The following is a 26,703-nucleotide window of genomic DNA, read 5'->3' as shown; positions in this document are numbered from 1 at the left end:
CATTTACAACAGCATGAATGGAACTGGAGGTCATTATGTTAAGTGGAATAAGTCAGGCACAGAAAGGCAAACTTCATATGTTCACATTTATTTGTGAGATCTAAAAATAAAGAAAATTGAACAGAAGGAGATAGAGGTAGAATGATGGTTACCAGAGGCCAGGAAGGGTAGTGGAGGGGGTTGGGTGGGGGAAGATGGTTAACATGGACAAAAATATAGTTAGGTACAATACAATGAATAAGATGTAGTATTTGATAGCACAACAGGGTGACTGTGTCAACAATAATTTATTGTACATTTTAAAATACTAAAAGCATATACACACTATATATGTCACATAATATCATATATACCAATAAGTATGTGCAAATATTTGTATCATCAATTAAAAAATCTCATAGCTCAACTGTAGGTCTTCATTTCTATCTTCCTGACCTGACAGTCACCTACTTATAATTAGAGACTTTGCCCAACTTTCCTGCCCACCCAGCAATCTGGGCTTCCCCTTGGGGTCCTCACCCCATACCAATTTCTGGCCTTTAGCATGAGTTAATCATTATATTACCAACCTATCTTTCATCTAAGCCCCTTGAAGTGAAGAGCTTACTTCTTCTTACATCTAAAATTCTCTGTATAGTGCTGCAAATACAGTAGGTCTTCCAGAAAAATGTTTTTGTTTCTTTCAATAAAGGAATAATAAGCCAAATAGACTTTTCTTGGGATTGATATTCTAGAAACTATAAGCCAAACATCCTAGGAGGGAATTTGTGTCAGAGTCTTAAGGGTTGAAATTTAATTTTAGCTCTGCCTCTAGCTCTGTGACTTTGGGGAAATCACCTAACCCTCCCGGACCTCAAGTTTCCTTTATAAAATCATTGAGTTGGGTTAAATTTATCTTTCAGGTCAATTCTAGCTTTTAACTTTCTATTAACACTCTTTTTCTGCTGTCAGAAGTATGATTAATGAACATGAACCCCTTACAAACGGTTAGTCAACTTGGAAATTCAGGCAAAATTTCTGTCTTAAAACCATTATTTTATGTTTTTCTTGGTCCAGGTTCAAATTTTTGGTTCTTAAGAATTCTTAACTTACTTGTTGTGCTCTTGCTAAAGATGTTCTCAGTGAACCCCAAGATTCAATCTTTATGTCCTTATTGCTCCACATATAAACTCTGTGGCATTAAAAGAGAATGATTTATCTATGATAGTTAATTGTTCCAACTTTTCTTTTTTGAAATGTTAAAAAGAAATTAGCAGTAGATGAGAGTGAAATGACTGGAGATTTTAATGCCTGAAGCACTTTAACCTTATCCAACAGTTCAGGTCGATCTGCTTAGCAGACATGCCAACAGGAGGGGACGTAGCGGGTGGGAAACAAGATATTAACAAGCTCAAATGCATGCCAATTAGCAGTCCCTTATTTCCTTATCAGGGCTAGATTGGTTTCCCATAAGCCTCTGAATTAATCAGCCATCACATTCTAATACATATCAGTTAAAGACATTTTTCTGTATTATTTCCAGACTTCTCATAAATAAATTGATTTATACTTGCTTGATTTCATGTATTTTTGATAAACTGGCACACTAAAAGCTTTAATTTTCTATAAACATATATCGTTTCAGAGATGCTGATCAAGGGATACAAAATTGCAGTTAGATAAGAGGTATAAGTTTAGGAAATCTCTTGTTCAACATGGTGACTATATTTCATAATGATATATTCTTGAAAAATGCTAAGAAATGGATGTTAAGTGTTCTCACAACAATATGATAACTATGTGAGGTCATACACAGGTTAATTAGTCAAATTTTGTCATTCTACAAGGTATATTCAATACATTTTATGATAGATAATAAATATATACAATTTTTCCTGTTAATAAGTAATACATCTGAAAAAAATGCCATAGTGAATAGTGAAATGAGTTAACATCATTATTAAAATGATGAGCATGGGTAGTTCTAACTCTGGTAAAAATATATTTGGGAAATAGTGTGGCATAAATTAAATATATAAATATGTAATATTTGTTTTGAAGTTTGTCCCTTGTCATAAAAAATTCTTGCAAATGGCAGCACTATCTCCCAACATAAGCTAAAACTTGAGTTCCATTTTCCACTGTTCTCTCATCCAGCATATTCAAGCTCTTCCCTGCCCAACCTAATATCTCCTTCTTTTCACCACCAGAGATAATGATGTCCTCCAAAAAACTTACATTTTACTACCTTCCCACAAAAATAACTTCAACAAAATGGCGGCCCTCATGATGTTTCTTCTTGCAGGAGGACTCCTTGTGGTTCTTCCGCAATTGCAACTTAGGAGGAACTGAAGCAGTGTGTGTTAATATGGAATAGACACAAAGAAAGGACAAAGGCAGTAAATTTCAGAAAGTTACATAAACTGTGGGATCTCATAAAGGTGACATTGGAGTTAAAGCCAAGTTTAGACAAGTATCAGAAAGAAAGAAGGCCCCAGCTCAAAACTGAGTTCTCTGTTGTTATGTGATTACTGCTACTGCCATGAGTTCTTCTTCTCCTCTGCACTGCTGCTACCTTACTTCCTAATTTTTTAAATCCCAACTATGTATTGAGCACTTTGCAAAACACTAAGGAAAGAGTATCTCTTGCCTTCACCATCATCACGAATGGCTAGAATAACAGCCAGGTTCCTAAATTACATATGGAATAAATAGTTTAACAGAGAATAAGATGGCTCCTACACGTTCCCTACTTCCAGCTCACACCCAGACCCTGAAGCCCTTTCTTATGGGCTCTCACTTGTTTTTCAATCATTGAAAACACAGTGACTAAGCCCTCATTATGTGCTAAGTAGATACAAGAGTAATTTGACTTGGGTCATAATCATCCCACTAGTCACCAAGAATGATTTGACTATCAGGGGCTCAGATTGTCTTTTTTTTCTCTGTATACTATGCATCTTACTCAAACTACAGCCTCAGTCATGACCAATGCTACCAGGGAAGAGGGTACTCTGCAAGTCTTAAACACGTGCAAATTGAGTCATTTTCTATGCTACCATAATGCTTCATCACCTGGGATCTTCTGATGGTTGAGGATCCAGAGAGCACATTGGAGATTTCATGGGACAATAGAGTTTTTCATGTGCTTTATTACTAAATCAGCTGTTCTTTCTGTTTCCTGAATTCAGGTGCACAGGGTTCCAGTTATCCACAGGGTACCTTCCCATTATAAAAGGCTATTCAGGTGGATATAGAGCCCTCATGAGGGCATGTAGCTTGTCAGAGTACAGGATGGATTTTAGCCCATACTCATTCTCTCAGTACAGCACAAACTGCACAACAATAAATAGTAGCCCTGCCAGTGAATGTGATAAAAAACAGCTCAGAGAAGCCAAGCCATGTTACATAATAATGATAAAAATAATAATGTCAACAAAAATAATGAAAGAGTTGGGGCCAGATTTTCAGAATTCCTGGATTTCCAATGTGTGATTCCTTTCTGCAAGACCAGTATGACCTATGTTTGATCTAGACATAATAGCTAACATATATTTATAGGTCTTTTGTGACCCCCACATAAGTACCGTCTTATCATATGGGCAAATAAAATGCCATTGTAGCATTTTTCTAGACTCTTGGAAACAAATGAGTCATGAAATAATGTCCCTTTTCTTATTATTAAGCAAAAAGTAGTTAGTCTGCAGAGTTGTGAGAAAGTTCATCTCCAGAGACCCATATATACCCAAGGAAACCTGGAATGGAACATTGTTACAAATTTCTGGTGAAGAATATTGTGGCAGAACTAGCATTTACCACACACATTTTCTATCCGATTATTAGAAAATCCACTGGGAACAGATTTTAGATAACATCAATCTTCTTACATTCCTAGAAAATTCCAAGCTCAATCTTGGCCATGAATGTTGTTCTCTCTGACTAGATGTGTTTTTATTCACGTAGTTAAGTCTTTTCTCATGCTTCAGATCTCAACTCAAATACCACATCTTTACGGAAAACTTTCTTTACTTCCAAATGACTACTTTAGTAGCTCCCCAACCATCATTTATCTTTATTTAAGCAAAGAAATATGAATGGAAGTGACATGCCACTTCCTGTCAGAAGTTTAGAGAGAGTGTGTACTTGCCTTATTCTGTCCCCCTGTGCATAATAATCAATAATGTTAAAGGTGGAAGAGACTTCATTAGCCTGTATCTTTGTGTGATGCCAACATGGAAGCCCCAACCAGGTGACAATGAATATATTATATAAGTTGTACCAGTCCACACATTTTAGGGAGTGTCTGCAATTTTAACATAACCCAGTATGTCCTAACTAATGCAATCTCAGAAATGAGTTTATTTCTTTAATATCTCTAACTGCAACCTATAAATACTTATTATCTTCTTTAAAGTCAGAATATTTTACTAGAATGTATGTTTCATGAAAGCTAGAAACTACCGTATTCCTACACAGAATCTAGTATATTGTATGTGCTAAACAAGTATTTGGTGACTATAGGAATGGATCCAATCCTAGACTATTATAGGTGGTGTTTAATGGAAAGGAGGCATGCAGATCCACCACTAGTAAGCCTGGGAGTAAAACTTTTTATAAATTTCCCTAATTCTGACTAAGAAGAGAAGGCATTAGGAAGGACAAGGCATTACATTTTACCCAATTGCCTCTACCTCTCCCCAAAGCAAAAGCTAGCTAACCCTACTGGTAGGCTGACTCCTGTATACATTCTGGGTCACTTTTATCCTTCCTTGGGAATCAAGTCTTCTAATCAGATATCTTAGCATCAAGTCCATCTTGGTCTTACTCAACTCTAACATTTAGTTTCATATGAAATTTTTGAAACATTTTCATACGTGGTCGCCTCTAAAACTTTGAAGAAGGGTATGACCTCTTTCCATAGTAAAAATTACTCAAGTTTACAATTTTACAGGATTCATAAACTGCCTGAAATTTATTCAGGAACCCCTTTTCCCATATTAAAAAGACCTTAAGCTAAGAAATGGACTTCTACCTAATTCTCCGACCAAGCCTACATGTGTCCCATTATTTCTGAGCCCTTTTTTGATGATGAAATGCCCCTGATCTTATCTTGCTGTGGTCCTGCCTGGATCTTACTTTATTCACTGTCCTGAATATTAGGAACACGGCAGAGCTCCGCTAACTGCTCCTCACCATCATTTTCAGTGTGTTGCCTGTAGGGCTAGAACAATTTCCTTGTCTATAGCTGGATAATGGCCCCTTCCCTGAGCCCCAGTGCCAGTTCCACTCAAGGGAATATGTCTTAGGTCTACATTCTGGGCCCTCTTGATCTTTACAGTTTCACCCCAGAAATATCTTCAAACACATTCTCTAAAACTAGAAAGAATCCTCTGATACTGAGTATTTTTAAAAGAAAAGGCTTTAAAAGAATTCTTTTATTTGTTCCGCTTCCTATAACTATGAGTGGATAAAAGGAGGTTGTAGAGTCACTTCATATATTAAAGTGTTTCCTCTTAAACTTCTTTTCAGCAGAGGCCAAAGAGTTAAAGTGCTTCTTAAATTGATAACAGTGCATCATCGGAACAATGACTCAGCTTCTGAGTCAAGCTGAGTTTTTCCACCATAAAGTGCTCTGCAGTCCGTTTTCTGCGTTTCTGCATTATGCTGCACTAAGCATGTGCATGGTACTATTCCACTCAATTAAAATAGCAGTCTCAAGAAAGACTCATTTCTCCTTATACTGGACTTAGAATTAGAACAGTGCTATTTAAACATTTCAGATGAAATATCTTTGGTGGACAAAAACCTCACACAAAAGAATGACAGGGAAAGAAATAGAAGTCGTTTTTGTGACCGAAACTTGAATAGTTTTGGTCCCAGAATGCGTTCCCTGATGCCCTCCACTCTTAGGGGACTTCTTGGAACCACTAATTCTTTGTGCGGTTTGAAAAGCATTGATATAAAATATTTCTCTGTGTTGAATTCTAAGCTGCATGTGGCAATACAGTAGTTTAATATTTCTGAAAAAGTTTAGATAACCCGTCCTGTCTTCCACAAAATTAAAAAGAAAGGCAGCCCATGACCCCATCATTCATTTTGCTGTGAGCTCCTGGTGATTGTTTTTCCAAGAATTTGAGAGGTGAAGTTCATCGTTGTTTTGCTGAATAAAATACCTCTGGTATGTGGACTGGCTTCAATTTGCTCCCGTGAATCAGTGGAACTCTCTCCTGCTCTTTTTTCCACCCTGTTACCACTGTCTAATGTATGACTTGAAAAACAGACTATGTTGCTTCCTGCTTCTATAGAATAGAATGACAAATCCCTAGAGATTAGAAGGATCTACTAATCCCTAAGGGCAAATCTTAAACCTAGCAGGTGGAATTGTGTATGAATTAAGTATCTTCCATCTTCAGTTTGCAGATTGTCTAATTATAAAACTAAATGACCATTAATGAACATGAATGAACTTATTAAGGAGAAGCCCCCAAAGACAATTGACGTCCTCTTCATGTGAGCTATTTTGCTACATAAGTTTTGTCAGGGGTGATTTTCATTCCCCAACCATCTATCCCAATTGAGATGACAAAATTTAACCCATTCTTAAGTCCCAAATTAAACATCACTTCTGTGAAGCTTTCCTTAATACAAGTCTCACAGAGATGAGGTCAATCTGCATTTATTAGTGCAATTATTTTTGTCTGTAATGTCTCTATCAGACCATAAATTCCTTGAGGCAGGATTCATATTTTATTCATTTATGCCCCAAAGCCTGCCTCAAAGCCTAACACATAATGAATTGTCGAAAATGTTCATTAGGTGAATTACACTGACTATTGATATAAATAAAGTACCTCATAGAATTATTTTGTGGGTTGGCATACTTTGGAAATATGATGACCCAAGTACTACCTGAGCCTACCATCAAGGAAAGAAAGGCCACATGCTGGCTTTTGCTTTCTCACCGCCCCCTCCTATCCATCAACAAAATTACATCTTCTACCTCTGGAAGAAAAATGACCACCATAATAATAAGAGTATAAAAATTACTACATGCTTAGATTTTGCTTTTGATATTTTATTCAACCAAGATTTATTGAATATCTACTAGGTTGGTGACAATGGAGGAGATGCATTTTAAAAAGTGTTTTTCAAGAAAACATTTTAAAGAATTAAACCATGACTCACCTGTAATAAGGCCATATTCAGAAATTTTACTAAGAAAACCCTAAGTTCAATTCAAGCACTTAAAGTTTATGTCTGTTCTATAAATCAGTAGTAAGCTATCTTTTAAACATTCATTGAAGTGAATTATTGTTTATGTTGGCAAGTATAGAGTCTGGAATCGGAATGCCGAGTAATGCAGCATCTCTACTTATGCTCACTAACCTTTGGCACATTATTTAAGCATTTGGTGCCTCAGTTTTCTTATATGTAAAATGGATACTAATTACAGTATCTACCGTATGGAATTATTGTGAGGCACATGAGGAATGCTTACAACATATTGTAGGTACATATGTAAATGTACATTTTACATATATACATTCTCTACATAAAGTGGATACTAATAACAGTATCTACCATATGGAATTATTGTGAGGCACATAAGGAATGCTTACAACATATTGTAGTTGTTCAACATATGAAATGAAGTTCTTATAGAAAAACTTTTCTAGCAACTGCCCTCTCTAAATCTTTACAAAGAAAAAAACATTTCTTTATTCAATTGATATTCACTATATAACTTATCTGTGCCAAACACTCACTAGTAACATAGTTATGAATGAGACAGCATATGCTATCAGGAAATATATTCTGAGAGTGAAAGGCACTAGTAAAAAGGTGAACAAATACTTTCTGGAGTAATACTGTAAAAAATATGTAAGAGGAGAGAATGATACAGTGAATGTCTCCTTTATATACACTGACCAGTAAAGACATCTTTGAGAAATATTTAAGATGAGATAAGAATAATGTAAAGGGAAAGTCATGCAAGAATCTAGGGAAAAAGCACTAAAGAAGGGAGTCAGCATAAAGGTCCTGAAACTAGAACCACCTTGAATTTAAACAACAGCAAGCAGGCCGTTGTGCTCAGAGCAGGGTGAGCTCAAGAAAGAGGAGCAGGTTACGAGGCCCTAGAGTTAGGCAGTGACCTGAACAAATGAGCTTTGGTAGTGATTGGGAAAAAGTATGTCTTAGTTTCACAATCCAAGGCCAGTGGAGGAGTTTGCACCAGGGTGGAATATGATCTTATCTTCAATTTTTAAAGATAACCCTAACTGTTTTATGAAGTGGAGATTTTGGATCAGTGTGAGTAGAATGAATCAGGTCTGGTGGGAGTTATAAGAGCCAATATTACACATATATTTTAAAATAGAGTTTAAAAGACTCACTGCAAAATGTATATGGGCCTGTGAAGCAAAAGAGGATTCAAAAGGAAACCACTAGAGTCTTTGGCCTGAGCAATTAGGTAAATAGTGTTGCCGATTATAAAATGGAGAAGACCAAAGGAAAAGCCAGTTTGCCAATGAAAATTTACGGTTCTCTTTTGGTGTGTCAGTGCCCTAATGTAGAGTTAAGCATTAAGCAGTGATGTTTAAGGTGAAATTATACATTAGGCGTTGGACAGGATCACCTAGAGAGACTGTCAGTCTCTAAGAGGACAAAGACTGTGCCCTGAGCATAGCAATAGTCAGAGGCTGTGAAAAGGAGAAGAAATTTCAGACAACACTGTAAAGGAGCAGTCAGTGATGTAAAAAGGGAATCATGAGAGTGTGGTGTCCTTAAGAATATGTGAAGCACAATATTAAAGATGAGAGACTGGCCAACCACTTTAAATAATGCTGAAACCCTGACTAAGATGACTTCTGAGAAATATAAAGGTCGCTGTTGACAAGATCATCACAGTCAAACAGTGGGACTAAGAGCCTAATTTGAATGGGTCAAAGAGAACACAGCTGGTGCAAAAGAATAAAAGCATGTATAGGCTTTCTTTTGAGAAATTTTACTAATAAGGGGAGGAAAAATAATTGTTAGAGGAAAAGCTAAAATTATAATTCAAAGAAATCTATTTTGCAGTGGAAGCCATGATGGTATGCAGTCTCCTCACTAAGAGGGACTTTTTGAATTAAGCAAGTTATAAACAAGTTTTCACAAATCTGTGGTGGATATTTTAAAGAGTATTCTTTCCAAGAAATTAGATGTTTAATCTGAATTTAAACTTTGTACAGTTATGATTACATAAAGAAAATGGGAATATACTTTCATTCTTCTGAGGTAGCATTTATATTGACCGGTATAGAATGAAATAGAATAATTTCACTAACTATAATCAGAAACTGAAACATTTTTATTTCTATATTACAGAGAAGAAAATATCATAGAATGAAAAATTGGCCATTTGATATGATTGTAGTCTATCATTCTTGTTTGTAGAAAAAGAAAATAAAATTCCATTTACTTAAAGAAGTGTCAGTGAATAAGATATTTTAAGTCATGAAAAGATGGCACATACTTTTTAGAAATATGAAAAATTAAATTGAGACTGCTTTTTTATTAACTTTCTGTCAAAACTGTCTTTTACATAACAACGCAATGAACTGTGTTTCACTAATACCAAGTAAATGTGTTTTTAACGATGTTATAATAAACCTAAAGTATTAAGAGGAGAGCAATGCTGTCAAAGAATAATTGTTTCCAACTTGGAAAATAAACCATTTACTCCCAGTGCAATGTTTATTTGCAGATAAATGGCTCGTTTTCACCTTGGCATGTATCTGATAGCAGGAAGAGGCACATCCTTGGTAAAAGTTCTATTACCATTATCTCTTATTTTAATCAGAAGCATCTGTTGGATTTAGTTCCTCCTCCATAAAGAAGAAAATAGGTCCATTTCAAGAGCCAATAAAGGGGAATTTGTATGAGACAGACTTGAGCTCCCATCAGAATCATCTGGCCCTGGATGTCAGACAAGCCAAGATAAAGCACCTGCCACATCTGTAATGCCACTTTTGAAAGTCTCTTGGGACTCTCATAGAATGCTTTGCTTAGAGGGGAATTAGGGGTAAAATTTCACTTCAGAGCCTGTCAAATAGACAAGTCCTGGGAAATTAAGAAGTGTCTATGATGACAACTTAGAGAACAAAGTCAGAATAAAGCTCCAGGCTACTCATGTCCACCAACAGCTCTTTGAGAATAAAGTGAGAATTATACCTAAATTACATGTAAAAGAATGGCCTTGAAGTGGTCTCGTAAGAACACTACCTGCTAAGTTGATGCTGGTTTGGGACTAGAGGTATTACCTGAATGGTTACCATATACCCAGAGAGATCCTGAATTGTCACCTTTTCCCTTTAATAAAATGAAAGCCTTTAGTACTCTTTTTCCTTAAGGTCCCTTTTCTCACATTCACCCTAACACTTAGAACTAGGCTCTGTAAACCTCCCTTTGAGTCCCTTCTCTGAGAATATTTCAGAGGGAGCTATGGCATACCAGACCCACTGCACTTTCAAAAAACTGCCTTAAGTCATAACCCTGGGCTTGCTGAGGCCATGTTTTAATAACATAAATTACCCATCCTTCTCTCTTCCCCTTCTCTCACCACGGCCTGGCAACAATTACTTGGACTGAACCAACTCTGGGTCCTCCGTAGACTACCATGTTGCCTGTCTCAAAAACATGAGCTAGAACAATCCACTTTCTAGAGTTACAGAATTAAAAAACAAACTCAGGAGACAAACATCTGTCAGAGTAAAGCTGAGAAAAAGGCTATGAGTTAGAGTGAGATAACTGAAGGTTCAAATCCAGATGAGTGGCTCAGGAGTGAGCAAAACGTAGAAATGAGCATAAAAAGCCAGGCAGAGAGCCAGTGAGCTAAGAACAGCACCCATGATCCTCAATGGCATCCTTGAGGAGAGCTGCCCCAGGTCCCAGAAACCCTTATTTCCCCTCGAGCCCAGCTCTTCCGTGCTTCCTCTTCTGAGATTTCTATACAATTTTCTTTCTCACTACAATAACCCCCCTTTAAGTACCTTGAGTGGGTGTCTGTACTTGAAGAAACAAATATCTAAATAGAAGTCACTTAGAAATATAGGCAGCTGTCTAAATTTGGGTTATTTCTTGGAAACGTTTCAATGAATTGTGAAGAGGTTATCTTCTCTGTATGACTCTGCAGTCTGGTTTTGTAGCAAAAGGATGTTGTGTCCTTCATAGGGACATGGATGAATCTGGAAACCATCATCCTCAGCAAACTGACACAAGAACAGAAAATCAAACACTGCATGGTATCACTCATAGGCGGTGTTGAACAATTAGAACACGTGGACACAGAGAGGGGAGCATCACACACTGCGGTCAGTTGGGGGCCACTAGGGGAGGGACAGCAGGTGGTGGGGAGTCAGGGGAGAGATAACGTGTAGAGAAATACCAGATATAGGTGATGGGGGGAGGAAGGCAGCAAACCACCTTGCCATATATGTACCTATCCAACAATCCTGCATAATCTGCACATGTACCCCAGAACCTAAAGTACAATTTAAAAAAAGGATATATATCCAATCACATATCTCAACAATTCTATGACAACATAAATTCCAGAATATCAGCCTCAGAACGGGGCCCAGAGACTTTCCAGGGCTTTAGGCCACAAATCTCAAACTATTATGGCAGAATTCTTTCTTCTGTCCTGCAAAGAATCCCTTTATATAAAATATATCCAGGCATTCATGCTTTTGTTCAGCAATTCAGTCTTCCTTCATACTCCTTTCCCTAATCAGGAAACCCTAAGTGTCCCTAGAATTCAGTTGGAAAGCAATTAATCTCTTATTTTACACATGGAGTTTTAAAGATTTAAATGCTGCTTTATGCGAACAAAATAGTGAGGCTTTATCTCTGAGACCATCTGTAATTCCTGGCTCTACTGTACTCATATTTAACATATTTGAGTTAAAATATAAACTCATACTATAAAAATGTATCATTTTATATTTGTTCTCTATGTATTCTTGTGAAAATTTCTATCACAGGTTTCAAAATATCCTAATATTGGAACACTCATTCAAAACAAACATGTTGTATCATAGCATTTTTTTACACAGTGCATTCAAAGTCTTTGCAAAAGCAGATTGGATTTGGGCATTAGCCCGAAGACTGAACTTTAAAGGGTTGTGGAACATGTTTTAAGAAGTCCTAAGGTGAAAACTTGAAGCTGAATAATGATGAGGTCTCTGTTTGTAAAACTGAAAGATGCCTTTGTAAAGACATAAAAATACTAAAAAGGGGGAATTGATTATATAAGAAACTGAGTGATTTAAGCATAATAGTGTCTCTTAAATGTGAATAATTTAAATATCAGAAGAACTGGTTTTACCACATATCTCAAACCACATTAACTGTAAAATTCATGTATACTGGAAACAAGTAGCTATTGACAGTAAGAAGGATAACAGTAGAGGCTGTGACACAAATACCAGTTGCCTTCACCATCCACCTCCCTCATCTTTTCTAGGACTACAGTCCCGAATTTATTCTGAGAACCAATGTGCCCACTTAATCAACCACATTGTCAAATTCCCTTGCATCTTGACATGGCTAAATTCTAGCCAATAAGATACAAGAAGTGTTGTTTGAAGAAAGCTACCTCATCTAGGAGATACCCATTTTACTCTTCCCACTTCCTCCTTCTTGATGGCTGGAACTCATTGTGATGGCTAAAAAATTACAAACAAATTTACCATTAGTGATCTTGAAGGCTGAAATGTAGTTGCCTTAGTAGTTTGTGACTGTCTACTACCAGACTTAATTTCCTTACCAAATAAATATACATTTTAAATTTCACTGCTATTTAGCATTTCTTGGAATATAAAATTAAAACATATCCTATCTTATCCAATAGCATAACCTATAAGGTATTCTTATAAGCTGTGACATAGAAGGTCAGAGGAGAAAGTAAATGTGATAAATATTTTAAAAATAAAATGTGCATCTGCTCATTTCCTGCCTGCACTTCCAGAAGCTGCTTAAGAACACTCATCATTAGAATGAACAACAGCAAAATGTTATCCTATAAAAATTTGAATGTGTAAAAAAAATGTGAAATTATATAACAGTTTACCCTAAAAGATTTCTTTCATACTTACATCAAATATATAAGGTTTAATTAATTGTAAAATATGGATGAAGTCTATTTTCCTCTTAGAAATCTTTAAAATCATTTGTATCTAGAAAATGCATATCTGTGTATTTTTTTTCTGGATAAAAATGTGAATATATATACATATATATTCTTCTGGATAAAAAGCAATACACATATTGGTTCCTTCTGGCAGAGATAAGAGCATATAGATAGTCTTTTCAGAACTGTTTCCATAACTGTTACTATATACTCCATCAATCAACTAATTCTTTCCATTTTAAACATAACTGTCACCTTATCGAGAACATTAAAAATATCATCTACTTTTGCTTAACTATAGTAGACATTTGCATTAAAATAGGAGGATCTTTATTTCCTTTGAGTTCATCTATGCCTGCTGGTTATTCCCCAGCTAAAGTCATAATCCTGTTTGCAACATCATAATCATTTACCCAACAAACAATCATGGTGTCACTAACAAAGAATTATGACTTTAGGTAGGGGATAAACTACAGGCACAGATGAACTCTGAGGAAATAAACATTGTTTTCATGCAAATGTGGCTAGTAATAAATAACCAGGGGAAGAAATTATAATGAAACAGAATATCCTATAAAAACATATTTGAGGAGGCATAAATAGTATGTTTTTAAAATTTCTCCTCTCTGAAAGTATGATGCACAAGGTATTCATAAAATGCTGGTAAATTGTTAATATTTAAAAGAGCTTTGCATTTACATAGAATAGAAGAAAGCTGTAAACATATGGGACAATATTTCAGAAAGATTTTTAATAAATTAATTTATATATCTAGTTTTTAATGTAAACACCAGCTTTTTACATCATTCAATCCAATTATCCATCTCACTGCAAGCATTCTCTACTTATGATACTAAATGATTTTTGTGGATCACCTATGTCAAACTGCCCCTAAATTCATTTATTTCTCCAACATTAGTTTGTGTGTATATTCAAAGATTATAGCATAAACTCATAAAAAGTGATTATGATAAGCATAGCAAAGCACTTTCCAGTTGCAAAAGTGTTTTTGCATTCATTACTTCATTTGATTTTCACAACGTTCCCTTGAGCTAAGGAAAGTCAGTATCTTTTTCTTCATTTTATAATTAAGAAATACATTCAAATTAGTCATTTGCCAGTTAGTAAGTAGTATAATCTGATAACTTGATTATATACCCTTTGTTGTTCTCATTACGTATATCATCTTCCTTTGGGAAAATGCAGGGACTGACAGGGCTTCTAAATGGGATCCTGCACATTCACTTATTTATTCATTCACCTACTTAATGACCTCCCATTCTGAGCAAGGCATCTGCTGGAGGCTAAGTGTTTGGTGGCAAACAAAATGAACATGATCTATACTCTGTTGAAATGTAGAGTCTAGTTGAGGGACATACCTTCAAAAATTGCTTTTGTATATTAATAATTATAAGTTTTATGAAGCAAAAAAGCAGGATGCAATGAAAAAGAATAAAGAAAAAGGGACAAAAGGAATTCATTTGAATAAAGATTAGATAAATCCTCTTTGAGAAGATACATTTTGAGACTTAAGGGATGAGAAATAGCATGTGCCAAAACTAGGATAAGATGAGCATTGCTCAAGATCTTTTCAAAAGCTGAATAAAGGGACAGAGAGAACTGCTTTTTTTTCTGAATCAAGATATTATTTAAAATGAGAAGCTATTTCATAACTTTTATTTTTTTTCAAGAAATATTTTCTGTGCACCTCACAAATAACACACAGCATTAAGTGATCTTAAAGGTAACAGACACCACTGGCCTGTGTTGTGTGACATACTCAGCGTCCATTAGATACAAATTAGTTCAATGAATATCAAACAAATTAAAACTATTAAATAAAATTTAATGTCAATTTGTCTCAAGCATGTGCATGTCTAGAGCTGTAAAATTATAGAATTTCACATGGCTGTTACAGCACTAGATAAGTATGCGTGTAAACTACAAATTTCAACAAGCATGTAAAATCATGTGGTCATTTATCCAACAGCTGTTAAAGGCACACTATTGGTAATATGGTTGAGGTTCTTGTGGAGTATCTGTAACTCTCAGTTCCATAGTTAGAACCAGGCCTGTAGCAGCAATTTTAAGCAGGAGCTTTAAAATGAGAGAACACACTGAAGCTGCTTCAGGCAAAGGCTCTAATTTTATTTAGTTTTTATTTCCTCATTAGACTAATGGCAATGGAATTAAACAACTTTCTAAATGTGTGGTTATTGGAAGCAAATAAAGACAGAAGGAGGTCTGGTCTATGCTGCCACAAAGGATCCCATGTTTCATTTCAATATCATATTGGAAATCAAATAACTATGCTTTGTATCTCAAATTTGGCTAGAGATGTACTGATGACAATTAATTATCAGCTTATTATTTCAAAATTCTTATATTGTAAAAGGTAATGGCATCATATAAAATGATCTTCTGAGTTAGTTCACAAAAGACTCAAGTTATGCCTGAAGACCACAAGAGGGAATTGTAGTAGTCCAATCTTTCCCTAACAAGAATAGGACAATACTAGACAATACTACTTTCCCCTTTATCTTAGAGAAACACTGGTACAAATCACAGCCAAAGAAACAATTTGTTTCTTCATCTTCATCTTTTCATTTCTGATGTAGAAACATTTGTTAGAGCATGTCCTAGAGCAAAGAAAGAAAGAGTCATGAAACATTAAACCTGAGTGGATATGCTAATATATATATATATATTTTTTTTTCTTTGTTAAAACATGAACAGTAATCCTCATTTTAACTATAGATACTAAAATTCAGAAAGCCAGCAGTGTCAGTACAAGATGCCAAAAAAAGCTTTGGACACAAATGATGAAGATTCATTGGTGACTCACTGTTTTCTGTCTTTGGTCTTGTGACAGACGATATGTTAAGAGGGCAGTAAAAACTGCAGAGGAGTCATACTCTTTTAAAAGATATTTCTTTGGCAACATTTTATTCTGATAATATTACTTGTTTTCTTGATTGCTTATTGTCCACTTTTGTTCATCAATTTAAATAGAGGGCATTTTAAATTAAAAGATAAGAAAATGGCTATAGGTCTCTTCATCATAATTTTCCATCCTATCCGTAGATGATGTGTGCAAATTCAGTATAGTTTATCAATGCCATGGAAAAAGTATCAAAGATAAATTCACACTAAACAATTATCAGTCTTGTATAAGAAGTTACTACCCAGAATCACAGAGAAGATGAAAGAAGTTGAGTCTCAAGTTATGGCTACATTGTTGTCACAGCATGACCAACTTTCAGGGATATTTTTCTGATAAGTCAACAATCTCCATAATGGTAACTGTCCTAAAATGTCACAAAGTGAGGACCACAAAATTATCATCCCATATTTTCTCCTGTTTCTTAAGCCTTGAGTTATAAGATTATAAAATAACCCTGGACTCCCACCAATCTCAAAATCTACAACTACTCAACACTAGCAAAATACTTACCCTTGTCTTCTTTCTTTTGACTATCACAACAGTCCTTCAAACTGGTTCTATTAGGGTTCTCCAGGAAACAGAACAAATAAGATGTGTGTGTCTACACATATCTAAATCTATATCTATATCTGTCTGTGTATGTATCTACCTATCCGTTGATCTGTCTATAGAAAAAGAGAGATTTTAAAGAATTTTTTCATGCAATTGTGGGACTAGCAAGTCCAAAACTCACAGGGCTGGCCTGCAGGCTGGGGACCCAGGAAAAATATGAAACTGAAGCTCAAGCCTGAAGTCAGTCTGAAGAAAGAATTCCCTCTACCTCAGAGGACTTCAGCTATTTTCTTTTTCTTTTTTTTTATTTTACTTTAGGTTCTGGGGTACATGTGCAGGTCCTGCAGGTCATTGCATAGGTGCATACTATATCTGGCATTTCTCCCCACGTTATCCCTCCCTACCCTTTCCAACTCCCGCTGTCCCTCCTCTACCACCCCCCAACTGCCTCCAGTGTGTTATGCTCCTCTCCCTGAGTCCACATGTTCTCATTGTTCAACACCCATGTGAGAACATGTGGTGTTTGGTTTTCTGTTCTTGTGTCAGTTTGCTGAGAATGATGATTTCCAGATTCATCCAAGTCTCTATAAAGGACACAAACTCATTGTTTTTTTTATGGCTGTGTAGTACCACGATGTATATGTGCCACATTTTCTTTGTCCAGTCTATAATTGATGAGCATTTGGGTTGGCTCCAGGTCTTTGCTATTTTATTTTTCTTAAGGCCTTTAAACTGATTGGATGAGGCCCACCTATGTTATGTAAACTAATCTGCTTTACTGAATATCTACTGATTTAAATGTTAATCTAATCTAAAAAAAAAAAAAGCTCTCATAGAAACATCTAGAATATAATTGACCCTTGAAAAACAGGTTTGAACTGTGGGCCCACTTCTGCATGGATTTTCTTCTGCCTTGGTCACCTCGAGACACAAAGCTCATATCCTCTTTTTTCTCCCCCTTCTCAGCCTGCTCAATATGAAGAAAAGGATGAAGATTTTATAATGTTCTATTTCTACTTAATGAATATTAAATATATTTTCTCTTCCTTATGATTTTCTTAGTAACATTTTCTTTAACTTTCTTGTAAGAATGCAGTATATAATACATATAACATACAAAATATGTGTTAATTGACTATTTATATTGTAGGTGAGCCTTCCAGTCAACCATAGGCTATTAGTTACATTTTGAGGGAGTAAAAAGTAATACACAGATTTCTGACTGGGCAGAGGCATGGTGCCTCCATTATTCATGGATCAATTATAAGGTTTAACAAAGCATCTGGTGTCTTAGTCTGTTCTCATGCTGCTAATAAAGACATATTCAAGACTGGGTAATTTATAAAGGAAAGAGGTTTAATTGACTCATAGTTCAATATGGTTGGGGAGGAATCGGGAAATCATGGTAAAAAGGGAAGCAAACACATTCTTCTTCACATGGCAGCAGCAAAGAGAAGTGCTGAGCAAAAGCAGGAAAAGCCCTTTATAAAACGATCAGGTCACATGAGGACTCACTATCATGAGAAAAACAGCATGGGGGTATTGCCCCTATGATTCAATCACTATCTCCTACTAGGTCCCTGCCAGGACACCTAGAGATTATGGGAGCTATTCAAGATGAAATTTGGGTGGGGACACAGCCAACCCATATCATTTGGGTACTGTAGGCCAGTCATGTTTTCACATAAAACTAATCATTGACCTTTTTTAAAAAGATGCTTGGGGGTCTTTACTGTGCTTTGCTAAAGCAGAGTATGAAAGGTTTTACATCCATCTGATTTTTGGTCCTCATTTTTTCTTCCATTGCAAACTTTTGAAGATGCCATAACTTCTATAAATATCAAAAACCAGAAAATAAACAGGGTAATTATTGGTTCAATTGATGATATTGATTTATGTGACTGCCTGTCAAATGCAGCAACTTTTGTTGATGACATAAGTATCTAAAATATAATTGAACAATGAAATATTACTTTAAGTATAATCACGTTTTGTCCTATAGTAGGTTATATAGATACAGTTATAACAGTTATTTCTTCAAATTCACCATATTTCACTAATATAATCTGCAATATAGATTAGTGTTTGACATACAATATATCATTGCCCTTAAACTTATAATTTTACTTTTATTGGTTTGCAGCCTTGAAACATCAAAGACATTAATAATCAAAATCTCCAGCATTTGGACAGGTAATCACTTGGTTACTTTCCTCAGTTGTTTGCTTCACTGTGGGTACAAAATGGAAAAAGTAACGAACAAATAATTGTTAAGCACTCTTTGACGATGGTAGTGTGATGACATGTTGTTTGTTGAGAAAATCTTCCTCCTCCTCATCTGTACTGCTCTCAGAAAGTGACAGCAAAGACTGAATTTTGGTATCTCTTCCAGAAGAGCTGAAAATACATAACAAGATCAATACACAATATACAGAACCAGGTTTCAACTCTTCATTTATCTTCTGATCAATACTACATAACGTTGGAGTTGCTGGAGGCAGGCAGATGTGAGGGGGCTGTATCAGACTGGGGCCATAATTTTCAGTGTGCCCAATATACCAAGCCTCCTTTTAATGAGAAATTCTCATCATTCTCCCTCTCCCAAGAAATAAAGCCACAGTGGAACCAAGGAGAGACTTTATGGTCTCTGATTGTGTCTTTCATTGATGATCAGAGGCACTTTAGAAACTTGCAGAGCCTCAGGGTCATCATTAAGAACATTCATCATCACACTGGCTGTTCAATAGAATCCCAGTGAATAGGCTGCCAGATGAATCACCTCTTCTGTGTACTGTAAATTAGGACTATGTAGATAGCCAGTCAAGATATGCCAAAGTAAAAATTAATGACAGCATTTATTTGTTATTTTATTTTGTTGCATTTTATTGGTGGCAGTAGGGGGCACTGATGGAAGCTCTAACACCTGAGTGTCTAAGGTTTGGGAACAAAGATAGGTTGGGGAGCAGATAAAAGCCTACATAATTCAGATTTTTTTTGTCTTAAATAATCTAGAGTCTCAGTCTATATATTCTGCTAAATAATATAAAATACTTTTCTCTGTGATGGATATAACTGTTCATTGGATTATTATTATTATTATTTTGAGACAGAGTCTTGCTCTGTCATCCAGGCTGGAGTGCAGTGGCGCGATCTTGGCTCACTGCAACCTCTGCCTCCCGTGTTCAAGTGATTCTCTGGCTTAGCCTCCGGAGTAGCTGGGATTACGGGCAACCTGCCACCACGCCTGGCTAATTTTTTGTATTTTTAGTAGAGACGGCTTTTTGCCATGTTGCCCAGGCTGGTTTTGAACTACTGAGCTCAGGCAATCAGCCCGCATTGGCCTCCCAAAGTGCTGGCCTTACAGGCGTAAGCCGCCTCACCTGGCCTTTTTGGATTATTTTTTATGCTTAACACAGGCTAAATGAGCAGCTCATAAACTATGATCTGTGGAACAATAAAAATCTCATTGTGATTATAATTTTCAGTGGTCCAAGAAGAGCTAGTGACTGTGTCGTGAGATTTATAATTTTAAAGAAATGTGCTTTATTCTGTTAGTAAGGTCCCCTTATATTTTTAGTATTAAATGTCATTTGTCTTATGAATGATGAGAATATTTGTAGGTTTAGTTTGTTTTAATGATTTTTCTAAGGGAAAAAATGTCAATCTTATATAGATCCTTTAAAAAGAAAAAAGTTAAGTGATAATAGAAATTCAAAAATCTAGGCTGAGTGCAGTGGCCTGAGCAGTCCCAGCTACTTGAGTGGCTGAAGCAGGAGGATGACTTGAGCCCAGGAGTCTGCGATCTGCCTAAGCAACATGTGGAGACCCTGTCTTAAAATTTTTTTAAAGAAGAGAAAGAAATGCAAAAACCAAGAACAATAGCTCAATGCTTTACTCCTCCAGAAAGAATAAGAAACTCTTGATTCCCTTTTTACTGCAATATTAGATTTCAGTTAAATTTCAATCAAAGAAATGTATAATACCAATAACTTATTTTATGCTTTGTTAAGTCTTTCTAGAAGGAATCCTGCTCCTCAAGGAACTGCAGTGTGTCAATAATAAACTGACACAAGACTACTTTTTTTGAAACTTTTACTAGTATAACCTACATTCTTTATAAACCGATTTAAACATCCCCAAATATATTTTATGTGAGGAAAGAATAACATGATACAAATTAAAATATGTTATTGTTAGTTATCTAGACTTGATTTCAAGAAAGAAACTATTTCAGCCCAAAAACCTTATCACATTGGATAGGATTCTATTAATACAAAGTATTGAAATTTATTAGGTTAATTAATTTAAGTAAGGCAATTGTTTTTCAATATAATAAAAAATGCTGAAGGGTTATTACATTCCAAATATCTTTTCATTTTTATAATACATATTGTGCAGTAGAGAATGATCTTACGTTAAAGTAACAACTTTATAAGTCTTTTACTAAATCTTGATAATAGATCAGCAAAGGACCCAAACATTTTATAAAGAATGGTCATATAAAGTACACACATGAGGACAATCTTTCTATGTTTAATAAAGATAACTAGTTGGAGCTTGTCAAAATTTTACTGCATACTATATTAATATATAAACCACAGGCTTAACTTACCTCGATTCCTCAACTCCACAGGGACCCCTCACATGTGAGGTCTTCAGGAGATCTGTGGAAGTCTGACTTATATTCAGTGATTGGCTGCTGAAGGCTGGTAACTCTTCTGAGGGTAAGCTGTAAAGCTTTTCTGAAGTATCTGAAATATTTTATTTCATGCATTGTGAAAACGTAAATTCAAGAAACAAATATACAGCATATGGTGCTGAATGTTTACCCAGAGTAAACTACAGGCAAGTACAAAAGGATCAGCACAGATTTTTAATTATTTCTCAATTTTCTAATGTTTGTGGGGTAAGTTTGATTTGAGATTCCAAATTGGTGCATGAATACCAAGTCATTTTTATCATATTGATTGTTAAATATACATTATAATATACTTTATATTAAATATACATTATATTTACATGCCAAATGTCCTGAGGCCTCATAAAATTATGGGAAAAAAAATCAAGTGACCTCCTTTAAAGCTAGAATAATTTCCAGCTCCTGAACGTGTTGGATACTTTATTATCTTTTTTCTTATAAGAAATAAAAGCTTTACTCCCACACAGTCTAAGGGAAAGGTTAGCTTTGGCAAAGGTGCTCTTTCTTTTTTGACTTCCTTCCTTTGTTCAAGTAGATAATAACTGTTCACATTTGAAAGCAGAGAAGACTTAAATTTTTCTTTTCATGAAGCTGGCTTATGATTTAGCCTAGCTAAGGATAAATAGTGCAAGTTAAATAAAATCTTTAGGCAAATATATCTTCATATAAACTACCAAAAATTCAAGTATGTAATTAAATATCATCATATGTTAGAAAGGCTATAATGCCTTCTTTTTTCATTTATGAAGTTGTAATGAGCCATCTAACTTATACATAAAGTTATACTATGATGACTTTTAAAACCGTAAAAATTTCCAGTTGCTATTCTTCCCTTTACTTTTATGAAAGGACCAAATAAACCTCCTCCTGGTCAGAGGAACCAAACATCAACGTACACATGTTCTACAGTGGACTTTTTTTTTTTCCTTTGGTGGTTAGCATCAGCTTGATCTATTTTAGCAAATAGAGACTTCCCTACTAAGAGTAAGTCAGATTATCTTCACTGAAAGATATAACTCAATAAATTTACACATGGAAGTGTCCCTAAAATTGTTTAGCCCAGTGACTTTGAAATCATGATGCATGGGTACATTCAGTAAGCTTAGGATTTGGTTTCTGCTCCCACCATATCCTCAGCAATCAACACATTACCTAATCTAGTTTAAATTTAGGGGCTTTATACAAAATTAGTTTTGAAAAAGTCAAAAGATTTTTGAGTTAACATTTTTTAAACCTTCTGATTACTTTCATCTTCACTTAGAGATCAGGGAATTGGGTCCCATGGAGAATAATAACTTGTTGTAAGTCACATGGCCATACAGTGGAAGAGCTGGAACTAAAACTGGTATCTGTTAGCTTACCAATATTGTAAATCACTCTGTTCCAGAATCTAATTCCTTAGCTTTAAGCTATTATCTCCTCTCCTATTTCTCCATAAGGTAAAAGAAGACCCAAGGTGCCTTTACACCCCCTAATGAAATGGAATACTCTCACAAGAAAGCAGTAAATTCCGAATTTTGTATTGGTAGAATTATAGTACTAAAACCCATCAGTAATGTTTTGATCTAAAGAATACTACCAGGCAAGGTATCCTAACTCTATTACTCAGTTGAGCTAATTGAATAGCATAAAGCTAATTCAAATTGTGCAAATACAATGAGACTATTTTTATAAAACTATTTATTCTCAAAATTATATTTCAGAATACCTGTAAAGTTAACAGGAACAAAGGTAATATCACTTGATATAAGGTAACAGAAAAATCAAGGCAGAGAAAAATAAAACTGCTTATACCAATCTTATTGCAGGTTAGTGTTAAACTCAAAAGGTGAATTGTACAAAAATCTGCTCCTGATTTTTCTAATACAGGAACAGGTAAGACAGGATTAACATTTATATTAGAAAATTTACAACTGGCAAGTCAGTTACGTGTTGAGAAATGAATAATAATTAAACCTTTTCTATCACTGGAGTAAGAGTATCTTCTCTGATCATTGAAGAATCTCTTAAAAACAATAATAAACAATTAGACTAAAAAGAAAAATAATAATAAAATGTAGAGTTCTGAAGTACATTTCTAAAACTGAAGTCATTTAAAATGCATACATAAAACTATATTCCATAGAGAAATAAGCACTTGTTTAAATAAATGAAACACAAAAGAGTACCCTTTTACCTTCACTCTGCCTACACCCTCCCCTTCTTAAGTGGTGATATGGTTTGGATTTGTGTCCCCACCCAAATCTCATGTCGAATTGTAATCCCCAATGTTGGAGGAGGAGTCTGATGAAAAGTGATATGATCATGGGAGCAGATTTCCCCCTTGCTGTTCTTGTGATGGAGAGTTCTCATGATATCTGGTTGCTTAAAAGTGTGTAGCACCTCCCACCCACCACGTCCTCCTCCTGTGGTCATGTGTAGTGTACCTGCTTCCCCTTCTGCCATGACTATAAGTTTCCTGATGCCTCCCCAGCCATGCTTCCTGTACAGCCTGCAGAACTGAGCCAATTAAACCTCTTTTCTTTATAAATTACCCAATCTCAGGTATTTCTTATAACAGTATGAGAACTAATACAAGTGGTCACAAAATTGATTTGAAGTAAAGGTTTCAAATTATGTATGTGGCATTGTTATGCAGTGGCAAGACAAAGGGTTAGCTTTGCCTGGGGTTGTGCCTTGCCTCTGCTATACACCCAGGGAAGACCATGGGCAGTTACTACATTGCCCAGAGCCTCAGTTATTGAATATGAAAAAAAGGAAATTAAGAGTACCACCTGCCCCATCTATTTCACCAAATAGCGTTGAAGATCAAATGGAGCAACATCACATATAAAAGCAAGCAGTAATTATTATTACTCATTAAATGGTGTCATATTCCTTTTATTAACTTTTAAATATGTTTTCACTTATATGTGCATCCAATTTGTTTTCTGCAACTCGAAGACATGCTAAAGCAAAAGATTGTCATTCTATCTCTTTGCAATTTGGCTGCCTTTTCAAGGGCTATCTAGTTAATTTTTGAAATTTAAATTCTGATTAGATTAGCATTTTTACAGTCTAATACATTACTTAATGGGCAACCTATGAACTGAGGCTCCAGTTACTCAGAAAGCACTGCCTCACTGTTTTATTTTACTGACAGTATGGCCTATTGGCTAGTATCTGGTATATTTTCATTATTTCTTAGATTAAAAGAAAATGCTTACATCTCTTTAATTATTTGGCTCAGTTAATTACCTGTGAAGTCATACAAACAAAAGATTGTTGTGGGAACTTAAGGACTACAAAGATTCTTAAACTACAAATCAGATTTATTTTGAAACAAACAAATCATTTTTATCTATTGAAGAAGTAAATGCTTTAAAGTGCATTATTACTAATACTTTTTCATAATGCGTATGTCCCAAATTTCTTCAGGCTATAGCAACATCCAAAAACTGACAAAGTGGCTTTATAAGTAAGTTATACCAATATATTAAGCTCATTAAGGAAGTGGTTATAACGTTATTTATAAAGCTATTTGTGGAAGGAATAATAAATGGCATGAACTATAGCTAACTATAATCCTCAAAGCAGTACAGAAGATAACATAGTTTTAGAATGGAAACAGTTTTTAGAGTCCCCATTAAAAATGGGGCTTACCGAGAACATCTTACCTTACTGTATATAGGAAGTGATACAAAAAGAGGGCAGGGAAGTGGTGGGTAGAAAAAGGCAGGTCCCCGTCTAGGGCTCCACACCACAGACCTAGGTGAGGACAGGCACTCCTGCTTTTACACACAAATGCTGCATTTTCCAAGACCTCCCTGGCCCACCACACCCCCATTCTGGGCCTATAAAAACCTGAGACACTAGGGGGAATACACACAGGTGGCCAGATGTCAAGAGGAAACATCAGCAGAAGAAGACACAAGTGGCTGGATGGCAAGAGTATGTCAAGAAATCGTGCTGGCAGAAGAGCACACTGACAGACACGGGCACCCCAGCAGGCCAACAACCAGTGGGATGAGACAGTTTGGCTGGGACAGTTGGAAGAAAGCTGGGGACACCGAGTGGCCCAACTCTCAAAAATTGATTTGAAGTAAAGGTTTCAAATTTTGTATGTGACATTGTTATACCACAATAGGAAAACCATCTCCCTTCTGACTCCCCCATCTGCAGAGAGGTACTTCCACTCAACACAACTTTGCACTTATTCTCCAAGACCATGTGTTATCCAATTCTTCTGGTACACCAAAGCAAGAACCCGCGATACAGAAAGACCTCTGTCCTTGTTTCATTTTCCATTTTCTTTCTGGCTCACTGCTCCCCATTCTGGCCCTACAAAAACCCGAGGCCCTAATGGGCAGACACATGGGCAGCCAGATGTCAAGAGGAGCGCGTCGGCAGAAAAAGACACAAGCGGCTGGATGGCGGAGGACGTTGAGGGAAGCGCACACCGGCAGACAGACAACAGCACACCAGCAGGCCACTGGCCAGCAGGATGGGGTAGAGTTTGGCCAGAGCGTAGTTGGAGGAGAGCTGGGGCTGCTGGGCGGCCCAACTCCAGAGGAATACCATCCCTTCTGGCTCCCCCTAGGGCAGAGAGCTACCTCCACTCAATAAAACTTTGCACTTATTCTCCAAGACCTCGTGTGATCCATTTCTTCAGGTACACCAAGGCAAGAACCTGGGATACAGAAAGCCCTCTGTTTTGGGGACAAGGTAGAGGGTTTAACTGAACTGATTAACATAAGCCACCTGGAGATAACAAACTAAAAGAGCACCCTGTGACACACACCCATGGGGGCCTTAGCAACTGTAAACATTCACCCCACACACTGCAATGGAGTCAGAGCCCCACAGCCTGCCCATCTGTATGCTCCCTAGAGGTTTGAGCAGTGGGACACTGAAGAAGTGAGCCACACCCCCATCACATGCCCTGTGAGGGGGACAAGGGAAACTTTCCAGTGTCGGAAGCACTACCTATTGTTTTCTTATATAACTTAACAGTATTTTGAGGACTTACTATGTGCTAGGCACCGTATGTGTGGAGATAGGGATAAATTTTCATAAATATAAGATCTCATCTATATAATTTTAATTAATGATCAAATAATATTATTAGATAGGTTCTATTATTATACCCATCTTTCATATATAGAATCTGATGCAATGAGAGATTATGGAAGTAATTTGCCCAATATGATGAAGCTAGTAAGTGGTGGTATTGTTTCAAAGCACACACCCTGGCAAGGGAACCTGGTTATCAACCACCCTGCTTTCTGTCTGTTGTCTCTTGGTTCATCATGATCTTCTGCCTGCAACCAAAACACACACACACACACACACACACACACACACACACACACACACACA

General features: G+C 36.1%; 1 protein-coding gene across 11 annotated transcripts in view; it reads right to left on the bottom strand.

Annotated features, from left to right (window-relative positions):
- Positions 1–18,449: 18,449 nt before the first annotated feature.
- ZBBX (zinc finger B-box domain containing) overlaps positions 18,450–26,703 on the bottom strand; it is a 111,837-nt gene continuing 103,583 nt past the window's right edge. For 10 of the 11 annotated variants that reach the window (XM_032261394.1, XM_032261367.1, XM_032261434.1 and 7 more), the window contains 2 exons: positions 21,259–21,397; positions 18,450–19,043 (listed from right to left, as the gene is read on the bottom strand). In XM_032261394.1, the coding sequence (XP_032117285.1) occupies positions 18,917–19,043; positions 21,259–21,397 (266 nt within the window). In that variant the 3' untranslated portion in view covers positions 18,450–18,916. The remainder of the gene's footprint in view (positions 19,044–21,258; positions 21,398–26,703) is intronic. The other variant, XM_032261375.1, reaches the window with a different exon arrangement.

The sequence above is a fragment of the Sapajus apella genome, unplaced genomic scaffold, assembly GCF_009761245.1.
Source record: "Sapajus apella isolate SASKATOON/1434 unplaced genomic scaffold, GSC_monkey_1.0 scaffold4, whole genome shotgun sequence".
Lineage (NCBI taxonomy): Eukaryota > Metazoa > Chordata > Mammalia > Primates > Cebidae > Sapajus > Sapajus apella.
Note: the sequence above shows the minus strand (reverse complement) of the source record. Positions and strands in the feature narration are given on the sequence as shown.